Source organism: Chlamydotis macqueenii, chromosome 3 (assembly GCF_036417535.1).
Source record: "Chlamydotis macqueenii isolate bChlMac1 chromosome 3, bChlMac1.mat, whole genome shotgun sequence".
Classification (NCBI taxonomy): domain Eukaryota; kingdom Metazoa; phylum Chordata; class Aves; order Otidiformes; family Otididae; genus Chlamydotis; species Chlamydotis macqueenii.
In genome coordinates, this window is record NC_141558.1 from 19,485,386 (window position 1) to 19,504,379 (window position 18,994).

At 36.0% G+C, this 18,994-nt stretch overlaps 1 protein-coding gene across 3 annotated transcripts in view; it reads left to right on the plus strand.

Annotated features, from left to right (window-relative positions):
* Positions 1–18,994, plus strand: part of EIPR1 (EARP complex and GARP complex interacting protein 1) — an 80,080-nt gene that overhangs the window by 30,449 nt on the left and 30,637 nt on the right. For all 3 annotated transcript variants that reach the window (XM_086744969.1, XM_086744967.1, XM_086744968.1), the window contains 2 exons: positions 6,799–6,955; positions 18,543–18,642. In XM_086744969.1, coding sequence (XP_086601095.1) covers positions 6,799–6,955; positions 18,543–18,642 — 257 coding nt within the window. The remainder of the gene's footprint in view (positions 1–6,798; positions 6,956–18,542; positions 18,643–18,994) is intronic.

Here is an 18,994-nt window from a genome sequence, read left to right on the forward strand (position 1 = left end):
GGACCTGTATAACTGGGTTTAAAATCCACTCAAGTCTGCTGGGAGGGGGGAGTGGGTGGTGCGAGTGGTAGTATTTCTTGAATGTCCATTTAACTATATTATTACACTTTTCTCTTTATATTATGGCAACACCTACTTAACACTTTGCTTAAGAGTTTTAGGAGGGGTTAGCTTCTTAAAATTGTGTTTTAAACTTTATTATAAAATAATAAAGATTTATACGGTTATTAATGACTCCTCTTAAAATAAGTTTCTCCTTTGTTTTTTATAATGTCTTTATTTACTGCCTGTAAAAGATACCGGCTTGACTTTTGAAGAAATACTCCAGTGAGTGAAGTGTTGGCAGGCAGAACGTGAATAAGTAGTAGCACTTACTGACTTTTATCAAGTTCTGGGAATGCCTCAAACCGCACTTAAAAGAGGAAGGCAAATGAAGCTGGTGGCTTTCTGCGTGTACTCAAACCTCTTCTTTGATAAAACTGCAGAGTATTGATTAGCATCCACACTTCTGATGGGGATTTGGTTTTTATATTCTATATGTGCCTTTTGTTTTTCTATTTCATACTTGTTTTAGTAATATTTGACTGATGGAAGTGTCTCCAAAGCAGTTTCAAAACAAAAACTGTTTTTGGGGAGGGAGAGTTTCAGTAAAGGGATTCAGAGTGAGAAAACAATGAAATTGCTGGGTTGTTTTCAGTTGGAAAATCGCTTACAACTCCAGCGTAACAAGTATGACTTTTTGTTCTCAGTCCTCCATCAGTTTTTATATTATTAAGTGAGAAAACTTACTTGCTACAATCTACAAACTAGGCTGTGTCTTTCTTGTGCATCTGTTCTGATTTGCTGCATCAGTCATCCAGATGTCAATTGATTTCTTAGTATGTTTACTGGGATTACATATTATGTCCTTTTAAAAGCTGTTATTTATTAAAGAGAATAAATATATCTTTTAAGAAGTCTCTATAAAGAGATTTTTGACACCTGATGTTCAGTTTAATTCTTTGTTAGTTTTGCAGTCTATGGCATTTTCTGAATGACTTAAAAGTTTTAGGTTCTTCTCTCTAAATCTGGAGACATGACATGTAATTCTTCAACTGTAGGAATTGCTGAAGCAAAATCAAGGGTTGAGTGAACTGCATAAACAATCCCTTCTAGCTTAAAAGTCTTCAAATTAATAAAAATCTGTAATTTTCCATGAGAGCAGGAATGATTTTCAGTATCACGAGCAAATGTATGTATTGCATCTGGAATTAACTTATATCTGCAAGTTTTTGGAGGTTTGGTTTTTTGTTTTCTGGTGTTGTGGGTTTTTTTTGTGGTTTTTTGTTAGTTTGTGTTTGTGGGGTTTTTTGTTTGTTTGTTTGTTTTTTTTCGCATCTACCTAAAATGTTTGTATAGCTTTTAAGGAATGCCTGCTGGCTACTGTGTCCCAGCAGCAACAGTACATGTAATAGATCTATTTCATGTGACATAACTCTATAAAGGAGTAATGAGTACTTGTAGTTAATGTTGCATATGTGTTTCTTTTCAAACTCTCATTAACAACTTCCTGTTACGTTTACCTTTTAGGCAGGTGGTGTTTTTTTTTTTTTTTTTTTTTTTTTTTTTCCCCTCCAGGCTTATTTCTTTCTCAGAGATTATTACTTTAAGTTGGAGCAACCCTCCAAGGGGAACAGTGTTTGCAGGAAGATAAACAGGATGCTTCACCTATCTACAACTTTTACTTTTTTTTCTGTGTTGAAACCGCTGGTAGTGGAAAGCTGAAAATTATCATGGAAATAGCCCTCATTGAGAAGTCCTTTTGAGTGCTGCAGTGAAAATTGGTATTGATTTGACCAAGTTGTGACCCTTTGCAAGTTGCACACTCTGTGTACAGAGAGTTTTCTCACTTGCTCGACTTGTTAAGTAGGCATCTAAAGATGGCCTCGCACTCCATAGCCGTGGTTTTCTCTCTTAGACTTTGGCTGAACTCACCAAAGTGTGTTTCCTGTGATTGGTTACTGTGCCCTCAGAGCTGCCAGCATCATGTGTAGCTAATTCCTAACTCAGTGGTGTCAAAATGTGAGATTACGTGCTTACTCCTTGAATTCTCGTTTGCTTATTTTTAAGCTTGGATCACTTAAACAGAAACAGGTAGAAGAAACTGTATGCATGGCACTCTGGCAGATCTGTGAGTATGGTATCCTCTACCCAGGAGACAGTACTGATGAACTTGGGGAAGCAGTGCTTCACAGGGTTGCAGCTGGAACAATACATCGTACTCCAGTCTTAGCTATAACTAGTGAAAGGTGTACTAATTAGACAAGGGATTTATCTTGAATGAGGAGGAACAAATGTGACAAAGATTAAATAGTTTATTATCTCGTTCCTGGATCATTTTGTGTGAATGATGCTTTAGGAATACAGTGGGACTCCCTTCTGCAAATCTTTCACTTGTACTCTGTCAAAGTGTTACTTTCAGGTTCACAAGACCGGTTCAATACTGTTTAGTGAAACCCACTAACATTTTTCTTAACATACTGAAAACAGAAAGCAGCTTAAACTTACCTAGTCTCTTCTTCATTGGTGCTGTGACGTAAATAAAAATTGTGGTGTCAATTTGAGGTAATGATGGAAAAGTGGTTTCCAAATATGTAAATAGCTTTAAGGGAGGCATAGAAACATGACTTAAATAGACACTATGTGTTTGGCTTGTTTTTCTTTCTTTAAACAAAAATGCCAGTATTCTGTAAAATATTGCATTCATATTGGTCTTTCACCATCTTAAGAAATAATATGAGAGGTGGTAGATAAAAACATTGTCATTTTGTATGTGTATGTGCAGTAGGGTGATGTGAAGCTAGTAAACAAAGGAAAAACCTGGAGTTTCTGTTTGCCTATAGGTATTCTAGGTAACCAATAGCACTACAGAGGCAGTAGTGAAATTACTAAGTAATAGTGGGTTTGTAAATTTTAGTATGATCACTTGGGAAATAAGGCTGTGTGAGTAATTCCACAGATACTGTGTACTGCTAGCTAGCTTGTCATGCAGCCATAGAAGCTTGTTGTGGGACTTGGGTTTCTATACAATGAGAGTTGTCTGGTGTCTGAGTTCCTGTAGGTTTGTTGCTATTAGTTATTTGATTAAGAGGAATCATGACCCACAAAAAACCCCTCTACTTAATGTGTCATAATCGAGTGACGCTTTCACTCAGCACTAGCAGTTGCCCTCTCTTTTACCAGCGAGATAATGGTATCTCTTTAAAAAGTTCCTTACATAAAGAAAACTAGAGCCTTGCTTAAGACCAGTCATATCTAAAACTACTACAGGAGGCTGTGACAATTCCATTTTGGTTTCACACATCTGGGAATTAACAAAGTGTCAGAACTCTAGATAACTGCATAAAAAGCTCAAGGAGAAGTTAATAGTGCTCTGAGTCAAGTCTCTCTGTTCTGCACATTTCAACCATGTATCTAATTCCAGAATCCGTCCAAGTTTAAAATTAGAATCTGAAGATTTCTGGTAAACATAGTTGTTCATGATGGATGGTCATTCAACAGCTGGAAAGTGGTCTGTCATTTTCCATGAGGATCTTCAAACCCAGCTGAAACCACAGGATAACGTATGTACTGAGTGTTGAAGGAGTTTGTGCCCGTTGGCTTTTAGTATTGTCCCTTTCTGACACACAAGGAACTTTATCCTTCACCACCAGTCCCGATGAAGTGAAACAGACATGAAATGGCACAGAATTCTGCATGTGAAATTCTATGCCAGCCTGTACTTCAGAGCCTCTTACTGTTGCTGGTTGTTTACAGGAATATTTATATTATAAGAGGAAGTGGAGGTAACAAATTTGTTTTACACATATACAACAGTAATGTGAGAAGAAACTTTTACTAAATACCAAAATGTAATGAATGTAGTTATAACAAAGTAATAAAACTTTTCTATTTATGGCAAAAAGAAGTGACAACCATTCTTAATTATTAAAAATAGATAGATATTAAAAATATATAATTTGTGTTTGTATTTCTGTAAACATGGACAGAAGAAAATAACTAAATCTGCTATTTGAGAAAGAACAAATGACTACTGTGCTATTGGGATCACTAGAAAATTTGATAGGTATCCTTAATTTTAGAATTGTGTTTTAAAGATATGTGCTGATACACAAGACTTAGATCAATACAAATTGCTTATTTTAAAAAATGCCTAATATACTACATAAAACAGCCATTAATACAGAAATCTACTGTGGCTAAATTACATTTCAAAAAGGTAAGCTTTTCTTGCGTTCTGGAAGAGCAAATGGCCTCTGATACACATCATGTTATGAGAACAGCCAGACTGCTTTCCAGAGAGGGCACTAGATGCTGGGCTCCAAGGAATGGCATAGATGGGTCTGTGAAATGTGGAAATCTCATAAAGTTGTTTTCACTACATAAGCAAATCTCTTCTGTCTGGAATATCAAGGTACATTTCCGTCTTGCTCCTTACCAGCATCTGTAGTAATAATCTGAAAACAGATATAAAATCTTTGTAGAGTTGCTGCACACATTAAAAATTCAAGCAGATTAATTTCAAATGAAAATTTGACAATTTTCAAAGCACTAGAGTGTTACAGGACCCTGGGTCACATCAAGTTTCAGGCGGATTTCAATATATGTGTGTTTTCTTCAGCCTCACTCAGTCTTGAAACTTGTGCTTGTTTAGTTGAGTTGGAGTTTGTAATCTGGAAATCTGTACAAGAAATGAAATCTTCTTTTCTAAGTTATTCATAGTAACACACCATCAGAATTTCAAAATATTCCAGTTTTTAGAGGTTAAAATGGCATTTGAAGGCTGTCTGAAGGCTTGTGATGCTCTACTAAGAGGGAAGATGGCTTGAGAAACATGTAGTTTATTTTCCATTGTTTGCTTTTGTGGTTCTTTGCGTAGGTCTTGGTGATAGTAGAAAAGCTAATGCTTTATATGAACGGTACAGACCTTTCAGTAATTATAATCCACCGGAAACTTCTTTGTGGTGTTCTTTAACATACTGTCAGGTGTTGAGCGTCGAGGCAAAACATTTGATGCATGTGCCCTTCTCAAACTGTATTGCTCCTTCAGTTAAGATTATTTATTATTTCTATGGTAGTACAATGCATCTGTGTGTTGATTTGCCCTTTGCTGAAGAAAGGTAGCCATCTGCTGCTGCTTCCTCCTCTTTGTTCAGTGGCACGTGGATTTAGAGTGAAGGATTTGCCTCAAATGATTTGTAAATAGCTGTTTGGTTAGCATGCACCACAATTAGTAAAAGCTTAATTAAGTGTTAATAAATAAGGGATTATCCATCATCTTTAGATGTTATGGTCTCTTGATACTGTATTCAACTTGTATACAAATGCCAGATTACTGTAGAACAGTTATGTGCGTCAGACATACGTTTTATATTTAGTACAGTCTATCAAATGCCCAGTGCTTATGTGTTCTAAATTCTGTGCTTGAATTTAAAGTCCTCCTCCTACCATTGTTTCCTGCTCACCGAAATGGCCGTTTTCTCTTGCTGGTTTGACCTAACTAGTGACAGGTTTTATTTCATATAGTTGCTTTTTAAAACGTGTCTACATTCTTGCATTTTGGGTTTATTTACTGTGTATCACTATGTATCAGTTCTCTTTTTTGTTGTATTCTCTGTTGTTTGGGTGCCTTTTTCGCATATAGAATATCCAAATTGGTGACCTTTATAATGGAGAGTTTTTTGCCCCCTGTTAATGTCACTTTAGCGTAAGAAGGCATTTTTCAGATTTACCATCCTTCCTTTTGAAAACACTCTCACTACAATTGTTCCTGTTTTCCCTTCCACTGATATGTTGATCGTGTCTGCTCATAGCTCTAATCAGGCAGTCTGCACGAAAATCAGCTAAAATGTGTTTGGAGACAGAACTCTGATAGTCGTGTGAAATGACCCCAAAGCAGAAAACTTGTCATTCATTGCCGCGCGTCCTCTGGACTTCTTATTTAACACATCCTCCAGCAGATAGTTGCTCCTCCTGCTTTTGCTTAACGTTCCCATGGCTGGTTTCTTTGTGCCTGCTCTGATGGTTCATACTGACCTGTTAATCTTCTGTGAACCCTGGACCAGCAGCTGGAACACCACAAACATATGCTGCTCTGGTCTCCTCCCATTCTGCACTGCTACAAATCGCTGTATTGCGTGGTGGGCAATGCCATATGTGCATAGACCATATGGCCATTTTCTCCTCAATCTCCAGTTGGCTTGTTCATCATACATTGTAATACTTTCCTATATGCATGTAAGTTCAGTTTGTCTTTTGGAAGCTGTTTTTATTTCCTAGAATTGGAGGAGTGGAAAACTTAATTTTGCAATGAACAGTTATTGGTAGCAAAGGATATGACATAAAGCTATAGATTCAACTGAAGATAGCCTTTGAAAGATGTTAAAACAATGTCTAAATCCTTATTGTGAAGGAATTGAGCAATCTAACTTGCAGGTCATTTTCATTAACATCAGTGTGGTGACTGAAGCTTAGAAAACTTGCCTCCCAAAGAGTTATGTTTTCATGAGTACTGACTTTTGCCTTTAAACAGGGCGAAGAGTATTAAATGCCTCCTAATTATGAGTTTTGCAGCAACTTGACTGCTAACTTGCATCTGTATCGACATTTTGCTTTCTTTGAATTCATCTTGGTATGATATTTTTAAATATGTTAAACAGCAGATGTGTATTGCTTATAGATTTGTGTAAATGTTGATGCACTGTATACAAAATATGTCTTCCATACAATGATCTGTTGACATTATTCTCTGTTGCTTAGCTTCAGACAGTAAAGTCATGACATGTGCTGCTGTTTGGAGGATGCCGAAGGAATTGGAATCAGGCAGTCATGAATCCCCTGATGATTCATCAAGCAACGCTCAAACCCTGGAGCTACTCTGTCACCTTGACAACACAGCCCATGGCAATATGGCCTGGTAGGATTCTGCATATTTTATACTCCTAGAAAAAGCCTAAAGGATCGACTTGTGCTGTTAGTTTTGTTCAGATTTATATTGTAGAAGCTATGCTATACACTTTAAAACTATTCCATCTTTAAAAAAAAAAGGTACAAATTGGATTTTTAGTCCCAGATGTTTCAGAGATTAAAAACATTTATTATAGTCCTGCAAACACATATGGAGTAACAGCCCGTGTACTGTTTTATTGTGTTTCTCCCCACCTGCCCCCATCTAAAACCTTTGTTGCACAAAGGTATAATACTTAGCATTTTAATCTTTTTATGGAATATAAATTTGATGTTGCACTTCGGTCTTTATTTTTCAGTCTTCACTCAACTGATTTGCCATAAGTGCAAGTAATATATTATTTGTTAAGAATGAGAATTCGTTATGTTGTATTATATGATGCCTGTTTAACTACTCTCTTCTGTTGCCTAAGAAAAGAAAAGGAGGGCTGCAGTACTGCAGAGGGTATTACAGAGGTTTGTTTCCCTTTCCTTTCTGTTATTTAAAAGAAAGTTAAAATTGTGCATTGTGTATTTGCAAGTCTTTTGCTTTATAGATATGTATATGACGTTGCCACTGCTTGCTGAACAGATGTGGGGCAAAGAAATGTTGATACACTCAGTTCATATTTTACCAACTACAATGTTGTTTGACATAATTTTGGGACTACCTATCTTCCGCAGGCAGGAAAAGTTGAAACCATAAGAATATGGACAGATGACCTTTTACCCCTTAAGACTTGTACTTTTTGTCTTTTAATTTACTATAATCTGTTTCTATCTGATGCCAGAACTCTGTGTGGTAGCCTGATCACCAGAGGAGGCACATGGGGCACATCACTGCTTTATGTCAGGATGTGAATGTCAAAAATCAGTTTTTTCCTCTAATACAGCTTATAGCAATTTCATGTGCAATTTTCTGTCTCCAGTCATCTGACTTAGTTAAGTACTAGTGCTCACAAATATCTACTTCCATTTAACACCCATTATCTATGTGTGTGTGTGTGTGTATATATATATATATACGCATAAAGATTTGAAAGTCCTCTCTTACAGAGATAAAAGGTGTAAACGGAATACTTGGCATTAGTACCAGTCACATCATCTCAGGCAAGCACAGCTCAGTTAGAGGATCTTATTCTAGAGTACGCTTTTTTTGTTCCTGCTTTAATCATAGTGGGAACAGTTCACAAAGATGTGCAAAATAAATGTTTTGTGCCAAATGTGTGTCGCTTAAGAGGCCATGTCCCACTGAGTGGTATATTGACCACAAATAGCAACTTAGATATTCTCTTCTGTTACACATCTCAGATGTCTACAAAAATATGAAACTACTTGAGACACTTGTGGTACAATTGTTGGTAGAACCAACCATGAATCAAAAAAGCAATTTTCCTCAATGCAAAGTGTAAATACTTTTCCAACTTCAATGTAAGACCAACATTCTGTTTTATAAAATTGCTTTGTATGATATCAGTGGTAATCTGGCATCATACATTTGCAGTAAGAAGGGCAATGCTTATATCGTTTGCCTTGCCGTTAGGGGGTACTCGTGTACGTTTTACTCATAAAACATGGGCTGGACGCTGAACCCAGGGCTTCAATGTGACCGTGTGCACTTTGAGGAAGTTCTTTAATCCACAGAGCACAGTAGAGCAATGTACCACAAGCACTACCCTCGTTAAGGATGGGAGGGTTTTTACATCATGATAGCTTTTGCAATTACATGTTTTAGACTTGATAGAGACTTAATTTTCAAAATTAACTTTAAAAAACTGTTAGTCAGAATGCATGGTTTAAAAAAAAAAAAAAGAAGTAAAAACACAAGATAGGCTTTCACCGCATCTTTATATGCTGGGCAGAGAGGTGTGCCATAGGTAACAGTACAGTTTATAGATGCAGGGTGTAATGTTGATTTTGGCCTTTGTAGCACCTAATGTGAACTTCTGTGATTCCAGATAGTAGCTTATGGGGAGGTATTTTGTGTGTCTCGTTATCCGTAACATGGTTGCTGCACAGTATTCACGGATCTGGTTTACACATCGTAAGTAATTGAGATTTGACTGTAATTAAGAGGCGGGGAAAAAAGCAAAACTGGAAAATGCAACTGTTTATGTACTCTGACATGACTGCCTGCCTCAGGGCTTTGCTTGCTCATACTTTTGTTCACATTTTCCCTGCTTTGCTTCTTAACTTCATTTAATTAAGGTTTATCTTCTTGCTTTGTTTTTCTCTTCCATTAAGAAAGCCTTATAGTTTAAAAACTTTTCTACAGTTTTTTTTCCTGTTTCCAGTACCATGTACTAGGGAACACAATGTTTTTCCAGGTCTGGTGTGGCAGGTATTAGTTTTGCTCAGTTGTTCACTGGCATTAAGAACAACTAATCCTGTTTTTCCTTACCTTGATCTCAGCTCCTTTATGGAATTCTGTGCTCAAATGTCTCTGAAGTTTCTTATTAAAGCTATCAGGGACTTACTTAATACTAGTTCTCTTCTGTGAACTAACCAAAAGAGGGTTTCCAATCAATTGTGACTAAAATCCTAAATTTTCCTCACGTGTGTCTGAATACTGTCTCTCCTGCTCAGGATCTTTTAAAGCAATTTTCTAGTCTTGACAAAACCTTTGACAAAAATCTGATCTCCAAGACATTACAGTGGAAGAGAATTGTGGTTTTCTACAGTTCTATTTTATCTGGATTGTATGAGTTATTTTGTTTAAAACTTAAGCATAACTATTTGCGTTCAGTTACTGAGATTGTTTAGTGCTTCTAAGCTTTGAATCTGGAACCCGTCAGAACTTTTACTCACTCTTGTGTGGCATAGAGAGTTCAGAAAATTAGGCAGGTGCTTAAAATAGGTAAACAAATAGGCCTGTTAATTGCTCTTGTTTGGTTTAAGCCTAAGACTTTTTTTTTCATCTACCTACAGTTTCTCACTTGAGCCAAAATGCAAAGATTTCTAGTGCAAGATTCCTGAGTGAATTCATTTGAGAGTGAAAAACCCCACAGAGACGATTGGGATTTGTATGTTTGGCAAAAAAAACCCCAACCTTTTCCATCAATTCATTTTTTTTAGATATATGTATGTTTTTTAAACCGTATACACATACATAACCATAAATATAGTGCTCTATGCTATGTTTTAAGATTCAGTAATTAAAGGAACTTGTCACTGGATAACTTGCAAGAAGCACTCCAAGGTGCAGACTGGATAGGAGAAGCCAAGGAAACAGGACGGCAATTAATGAGATTTTGATTACTCCTGTGAGCGCAGCTTGAAGGAATACCTAAAATTGTGTCTGTTAAAATCCTGAAGACTTGTATATTTAGGAGTAATCTACTGTTCTACTTCTTCCTCAGTTTTCCAACAGACTTTTTTGATAATACATCTGACAGGATAATTCTCAGAGAAGGAGGATACTACAGGCTGTGAGAGAAAGTAGAATCTGTGAGATCATGAATTCAGAGCTCAGCAGGGACTTTTGTCAGAAGTAAGGGTGCAAAAGCAAAGTTTCTCCCTTGGCATCTGCTGGAAGCAGGCTTGCCTATATCTGCCTAACATCCTACTTTTTGCTTTCCAAATTTGGCAGGTGTAAAATAAGGTAGGTGCTGCTCAGCAGGAAGGCATGTGCTACAGAAGAGGTGGGGAAGAAGTTAACTAAGTTGGATTGTGGTCTGTAGAATAAATTTGAAATGAGATAAAAGTCAAATAAATAAGGGAAAAATGTTAGATGGACAACAGCTACAACTGTAAAAGGAAAATGAATGGAGATTACAGAGGCAAGAAAAGTGGGAGTTCAGTTGTGGGAGGCTTGAAAAGTGAGGATTGAAGAATTCACTTTTTATGTAGAAAATAAGTCAACTGCTAAAAAAACTTGGAAAGAGATGAATATGTTAGGAATAATGATAGATTACCTCATTAAGGTCCTCTACTTGCTGAAGTTGAATATTTTTATTAGTGTATCCCACTCAATCAATCCTAAATATGGACTTGCAAATATTACCGCATCTAGGAGAAATTAGAGAGGAAGACAAATTATGATATTTTCTTTAAAAAGTCACAGATATTTTAAGAGCTCGGGGATGTTTGTCACTGAAATACTAAACTATAATTTTGAATTCACAAAGGAGAAGGTTACTGTGAATTCCCACAGACTTTTTTTTTTTTTTTTTAAGATACTTTTATTTGGTGTTTCATGTAAAGTCTCCAAATAGAGTACTGACAAGTACCATCCCTTCTTTGGCTGTGTGATTACACAGAGTGGAGCAACCTCATTAAGGTCTGCTTTCTACAAAAGTATGCATTTGCTATAACAGCCCTTTCAACTTGGAAGTTGAAAGATCCTATACATAACATAACATTGCTTCAGTTTCATCATGTTCATTGCATTAATGAACACAGTCACCTGGTGAAAGTTAAGCACGTTTGTAACTGATGCCCTGAAGACAGGTGAGTGAGTGCATTCTGGAAGTGAGGTCCGTAAAAATTTTACCTATTCTTTGGCCTTTAAAATAGTATTTAAAGAAAACAAAACAAACCCATGAAAACCAAACCAACTAACCAAACAAAAACAAACAAACAAAAAACCCCAAAAAACCAAAACAAAAAATCAAACCAAACCAAAACATTGTTTCAAAGGAAAAAAAGCTAAGTAGGGAGAGGATCTGAAACTTGGAAGAAGAGTGAAAATGGTGTTTTTAATAGCTCTAACACTTTCACATTGCATTCAGGTAACACTTCCATTTCCTGTCATGATGTTGGTAACATCGATTCTTCTCTAGTATCCATCTGGTAAGCATCAGGATATGTGTTAAAATTCTGCTTTAGTGTTTCATTTAAAAAAAAAAAAAAAGTCCCAAACAATTTAATGGTCTATATATAATGAATTTAAACCTGAAAGAAACACTTCTTTTAGGAGGATCATATGGTCTTGAATATATGGTCTATTACCTGTTATATATGTTTTTCAGCAAAGGCTTGTAATAAATGCAATCATAACTTTTTTGTATGAAAACCTTACCTTATTTTAACACTTCATATGTGCAAGTACCAGAAATATAATTGTGAGGAAGGAGATCACACTAATATTTGTATAGAAGTTCCTTTGAGAGCATCAGGAGTGCCAGTTGCATGGGCTGGGGTATAAGCTGAACTCCAGGGGTTTTTAGGTTTTTAGATACTAACAGTTTGTGTCATAGGCCTTTCAGTTTCTTCACATAATGGACACAATTTCACAGCTATCAGGAGACACATGTTGGGGAAGCTGATTAATTATAGATTCAAAAAATTATCAGCATTTAAGAATAATTTTTCCACATCTGGTTTGTTCCACGAATTTACATTCTCTGTCAGTCACCTCTGCTATTACAAAGATGAAGTATAGAGAAATATACTCAAATTCTGTCTCCCCCCAAAAGTAGATATGTGTTTCCTGTAAAATGAGTCTGCAGAGATTGCTTTGGCCTGCTCCAGCTGTTTCACAAATAAGCTTGTTTCAGCCCTTAATCTTTACATTAGTGCGTGGAAAAACTTACTGGTATTGTGTGGCCTCCAGAGGCTTGGCAGGACTTCTACCTGACAGTTCCCTGCGCTCTCCTGACAGACACTCATATTACTAAAGCTTTTCCTAGGTTGACCACCTTACCGATCTTTAACAGACAAGCTGGTTACACGTTTCTTTCATGACATGTCACATATCCATAATACTCATTTTGTGGGTTTTTAAACCCTGTTCGAGCAACAGAATGGAAATAGTGTCCATGGCAGCAGCTGCTCCACGAGCAGTATTTTGTAGATAGATAGAGGTTATCTGGCTTTTGTCCATCTGCGTTGGAAATGAATCCTAGCTTTTAACACAGATTTCTCCCTCCCCCCACTTCCAGTTTCATTAAGAAACTCATATATGCACTTGGGGGGTTCTGTTCTTCTATACGTGCTGCTCGTTGTATATAGCAGTTAACTCTGGGTGACAGTAATCTATCATCAATGTCTGCTTATGTGAAACATGTTACTCCTCCTTACTTTGAAGCTTTTTTCCTTTAGTGTTAAGAAAGAAGGTGAAAACAACTTCTAATACTCTTGTAGATCTTTAAACTGTGTATACTTCTTCAAACAGTTGTTATTTGACTCTTTGGCCATGTTTTTTGTCAAAACATAGCGTCAATTGATTCTGAATCCTCCAAGGAGATACAGAGCTTTGTTTACTAAAGTGCTTTTTCTGGCATGGGATATAGAGTTCAACAGGAACAATAAACTATGCTGCCAAACACTGTTTCTACAGTAATTTAACTGCGTGTACTCTAGACTTTTTTGTTATTGTAGATAAGTCACCAAAAAACCAGGACGGAGGGAGTCCAATAAAGCTGTTTAATATTCAAGGATCACCTCTTCAAGCTGAAGAGCAGTCTATCCCAATAAGCATGAAGTTGAGCAAAAATCTAGGATATCTGGTAATGTGCTGGATATGCTAATAAAAGGCAGACCTTAGAGGAGAAGGCAGTGTCCTAAAAAATCTAGTATGCCTTGTGTTTCTTTGGAACCAAAATTACTCTCATAATATTATTAATTAATATTATTAATAATATAATATTATTAATTAATTAATAATATTAATTAACTGTAAGTACTTATCTGCAATACCAAATGAACTTTGAGAATGCCTATGACCTTGCTAAGACTATGCTATGACTACTTTGTAGCATGGTTTCCAATTAGTGCTATCCCGTAAGTTTCTTAGTAACTATGAAAATACCGCAGATGATCTCTTTGAACACAGAAGAAAGAATCGGCTTCACTCACAAGTTGATGGGAAGGAATTTAGAATTTTTTAGGTTACTGTAATTTAAAGAACCGTAGGTTACACTTCTAAGAACTCTCACCACGTGCTGTGCAAGAACTGTCCATGTATAGAACTTATGTATTTTCTTGCTTCAAAAATAAACACAGGTAGAGCATGTTTGACTGTTGTCTTAAGTCCGAAAGTGGTTAGTCCCAGCTTCCTTTCTGTAAAGTATGTCTTGCTACTTACTCTTTCACCCATTTAGTTGCATAGCTTGTTCATGCTTTGCATCCACCAGTATCCACCATATTGCGCTGCAAGTATATACAGAATGTAGGTAAGTTGGTTAAACTACAGACTAGAGATGTTAAATTCCCATCTATAGTCTTTCATGATTTAAAATGTTACTAGCAACAGCTTTTGTCAGTTTAGTTCATATGTAGAATCTGTATAATCAATTTGCATGATTTAGCTTTGCTGTGTAAGGCATTAATATGTGAGGCCATGGGCAACCAAACAGAAGTCTGAGGCTGTTAATGAACTCTGGAAGTGTTCACCTGTTGGCCATCACTTTAAATCATCAATAACTCAACTGGAATTTAATAGTTATTTTGACAAAATGGGTATTTAGGAGCTGCTTCTTCAAATCAATGAGTCCTATAGCTTGCTTTCTTGTAACAAATTCACTACCATGCATTCTGTTAATTATGAACTCCTAGGATTCAGACTGTCTTTATTATATTTATATGTACATAAATACCTTTTCAATGATGAAATTAATTGGGCCTGTAAAGCAAGAATCATAATTCTTTGTCTCACTATAAACATATTTAATCACAGCTGCAGTAGACAAGCAGATGCAGTGAAGTAAATACAAATCTGAGCATGACCTTTTATTATTTTGTGTCCTGCTCTATGATGTTTTTTTTTTTTTCAAAAAAGAATTTATGGGGTTGCCAGCACTGTAGTATGATAATTTAAGGGGAAAAAAAAAATCAAAACATTTTGGAGGCAACTGCTTTTTCTGTGACATCGCCTTTTGGGATACTTGTGTATTCATTTATATAGCAGTTGTATTTTTCTATAAAAATGTAATGTAAGTGTGAATAATTGAAGAGCCAGAATAAAGCCCAAGTGTCTTTGGGTTTCTTGTCCTAAATAATCTTTAACTTCATTTCTCATTCTTTTCAGCAGCCTGTTAGCCAAAAAAAAGGCATCCTTTTATTTTTATTTTATTTTTTTTTTTTTTTTTAGGAAGCCTATGGTTCTTGTTTTATTGTAGCCACCAAAATATATATTAGTGGCTGAGAATTTTGAGACAAAGTATAACTTACATGTGCTTCCTGCAGCATAGATTTCAATGCACTACAAAATTCCTAGAAATGTGGCCACTCTGTAGAAGGAGTAAGAATTGAGGGTTCCAGGTTGTCTTTGGTCTGATCTTCTTCCGCTTACAAGAATACTCTAATCACATGATTAGCAGAGTTGTGTGTAAATTTAAATCATTGTACTGCAAAGAAGCAAGCATATTTGAGTCCATAACGCCTGAATTTTTATGATGGGCTGCATTGAGGCTGCAGGATGTTCTGCAGAGTTACTGAATGTTTGGATATATTTTCCATTTTGCAGTGCATGAGAATTTTCAGTCTAGGAAAATTTTTCCACTTATAGAAATAAATGGTTGTCACTTCTGTAATTACGGTTAAGCAGTAATTAATGCGTGCTTAGTCCAGCACTTTGTGGCAGTTCACAACTATGAAAGCATTTGCACGTTGCTTTATTCTTCTGTAGCCTATAATAGAGAACTTTGAATTGTTCATTTGTAAAAGCTCAGTACGTTAATAAATGATGGTGTTAACCATTTTTTTAGCATAAACCTTAGATAATAGAGTCCTTTTAAAATATTCACTCAAATGCACACATAAATTACCTTTATTCTTTACTAGGAAAGTGTTCTCTGTAGGATTATTATTTATTTGTTGGGTTTTGTTTTTTTTTTTTTTACCAAAAACTACTAGCTAGAAGCTAATTTGAAACATCAGGAGTCAGAGGATAACAAAATAGGGTAGAAGGCAACAAATATAATTGCTTGTTTGCTGTTTATAGATTATCTAAAGAGCAGCCATGAAGTTGACACTCAGTTTCTGAGTGGCAGCTGTGAATTTGACAATTATCTTGTCCATTTCTGAAAATTGTAAGCATCAGCAACTGCTGGCACACTCAGGAAAATGGTATTGCCTGGTTTATCTGTTTTCCTTTTTAAAGATTATCCCCACCTCTGCTGTATCTGAAAATTGTTCTAAATGAAAACTTCAGGTTTTGTAAAATGTATATCTTGCTTCAAAAGCCAACTTGGTTTTTTATTCGTTTGTTTTTCACTCACCGGTATTTTTTTTTTTTTCTCACCCTTCTCCATTGTATTTCATGTTTAACATTGTCATGACTACAGAACATAGCTGAACATGTAACAAAGAGTGATTTGGGTAACCTTTGCTTAGATTATGAAATCTTAAAGATCACTACGGCCATACCCATAAAACAATGACTTTTCATAAAAAGTTAAATTAAATAGAAGCAAAATGGGAATCTCACAGGGTCAGAGTGAATGTGGAGAGTCCTCTTCATTCCAAGGTATGTCAGCTGGGTTATAATTTGCTTTATTTCGCACACTGTATTCAACTATAAAAATTCTTTACCTTGAAGCTCAGTGACACTCAAGGATGTGAAATTTCTTCCTACCTTTGAAAACATCAAAGAAAAAGTGCTTCTAATCTAGCTTTTACAACCGAAGATTTGGTGATCGGTGCAGGAAAGGGTCAACTATGTTAAAAGGCAAAAAGAATATTGATGTTTGGCTGGAAGAACTCTTAAAGAGTTAATAGGTCAAACCAGATTTCATTGTCTGTAATTAGAAATGTATCTACATATGTCAACACCAAATGCCTGTTATACTTTCAGCAATATGTAAGAAAAATTATGGACTTAAAATAAAGATATGCGATCAGAATCAACTTGAAGATTTCTTAGTTACTGATTAAGTAGTGTGATGATCCTGATGTCTTAATTTTACTTTGGAAGACTGGATTGTGGAAGGTTAGCTGTGATCACATCTAGGTTATAGCGCGTTATTTTTTTTTATCCTGTTATATGTGTTCATCAAATGTTTTTATCTCTTTGAGGGATCTAATTGATGTATTGGTGCAGCAGGACTATATGAAACTCTGAAATACCTATGCCAGTGCCACTTGGTTGCTTCTCATTATTATGGGCAAAATAATGGTTGAACCTGTAATTGAAACTGCTTCATCATTTTTATTTTCAACACTCATTTTCAGTTGCTTATAAGGTTTGGTTTTTTTTTTGTTTTTTTGGGTTTTTTTGGTTTTTTGTTTTTTTTTTTTTTTTTTTTTTGAGTTGTACAATACAACTTTAACAAGAAACACTTTAGATCTGAAGCCAGGCAGGTCATACCCACTGTCTTAGGAAGACAGGAGTAATGCAAAATTGGGGGTAAAATAGGACATGCCTAGTGTGCAGTACCAAGTTAGGAAGGTAGCTCGTGGCTGCCCATCTACTCATGCAACCGTCTTTCATCTCTTCAGTCCAGAGACTGAATTGATTAATGCAAAAAGCTGAACAGACTAGAAAACTTCAGTCAACTGATAGACCCTTGACAAACCTCAAGAGATACTACTTCATATATGCACTGAGGATGAGAACAGCATATCAAATGGCTTTGAATAACTTAAGTTTTTGTCTGGAGATGGGAGGAAGTTTCTCCATGTACCTATTGACAGTAAAGTTGCAATCTCTGCCTTCAGCAATATTGTGTCACTGTAAGATGATTTGGAGGTTGCACAACTTCGTTTTAGAAGTGCTGGGTGTGGAAGCCTAGTCTCATCAAATGACATTACTGTATCTTCAGCAAATTTATTAGGGTTATAGTGTGTATGCTTAGCTGTGCTGCCCATCCTGACTGCCTTGAGTATCCTGCTTCTTATGGACAGAACTAGACATGAGGATCGATTTCTTCTATTCCTTTATGTATAGCACAAAATGGGTGAATCACAGGTTAAAAGTGTATGTTGAGTCATGATGACAGCTGCTGAACTGGAAAAGGTTTGCATCAAACCTCTGAGGCTTATGATTTTTGGTGCATCTTCAGAAAGGGTGTACCACATTACATACGAAGAACTTTAAGGTTTCAGGCTAATGCACTGGAAAGCTAGTGCATGTCAAGGTCTCTTTTGTTCCCCTGCGTATGTGTGCTGAATGACCACTACAATGACATAATCGCTGCGTTTTTTTGTATGATTGCTATATGATTGAATATGCGGAATGGATGGCAAATGGAGTAAGGATTTTGAGAAGCTCTCTCTTTCCGGTTAGGCTTACATCTACAGAAGCTGGATGGCATTCCTTTCTCTGACAGATTCAGGTGGAATGTCAAAGGGCACTCAAAAGAGGAAAAAAAAAAAGATGTGTACATTAACACTTACTGAAAGATTCCATAAACAAGCCTAGGTCTGGTATCACATGGCTTCTAATTAGCTGATGCTGCGATAATGTTCTTCTAGTATGTGTAAAAATTGCTAGATTCCTAGTTTATGGCAAATTTTGTACGTAAAATATGGAATAGATTTCAGTTGAAGGAAACCCTAAGGAGTATGGTTTAATCTGTTTTGGAATAGATTAGGTCCATAGGGTTAAAATTACTTTCTAATGCAAATTACGATAGATTTTAATGTTAGTTTTTTTGTTTTCTGTTTCTGTTTTACAGTGTTATGTGGGAACCAATGGGAGATGGTAAAAAGATTATTTCACTGGCTGATAACAACATATTAATGTGGGATTTGCAGGAAAGTTCAGCTAAAGCTGTGGTAAGAATTTTTTTAACAAATGATATACTTAAATATAGTATAAACAGCAACATTCACTAGCCTAGAATTTGTTATTTTTTAACTACTCCTTCAGAAAGATCTTGTTGCCTTTAACGTGGATGGGGGAAATAAATACTCTATCAGTTGTCTTGAGTACAACCAGTGTTTAAGAGTAGACAACTTGGTATTTTGTATCTGTTGCTAGTAGTTAAATATCTTCCTTTTTCTAGAGTTGCCCTTACTTTCCTACTGTTTCTATAGTGAATAATTTAAAATAAAGCAATACAAATTTGGTAAATGTGTATGAGGGAAAAATTGGTGATCAGTAAAGCCAGAGGTTATTGAATTCAGA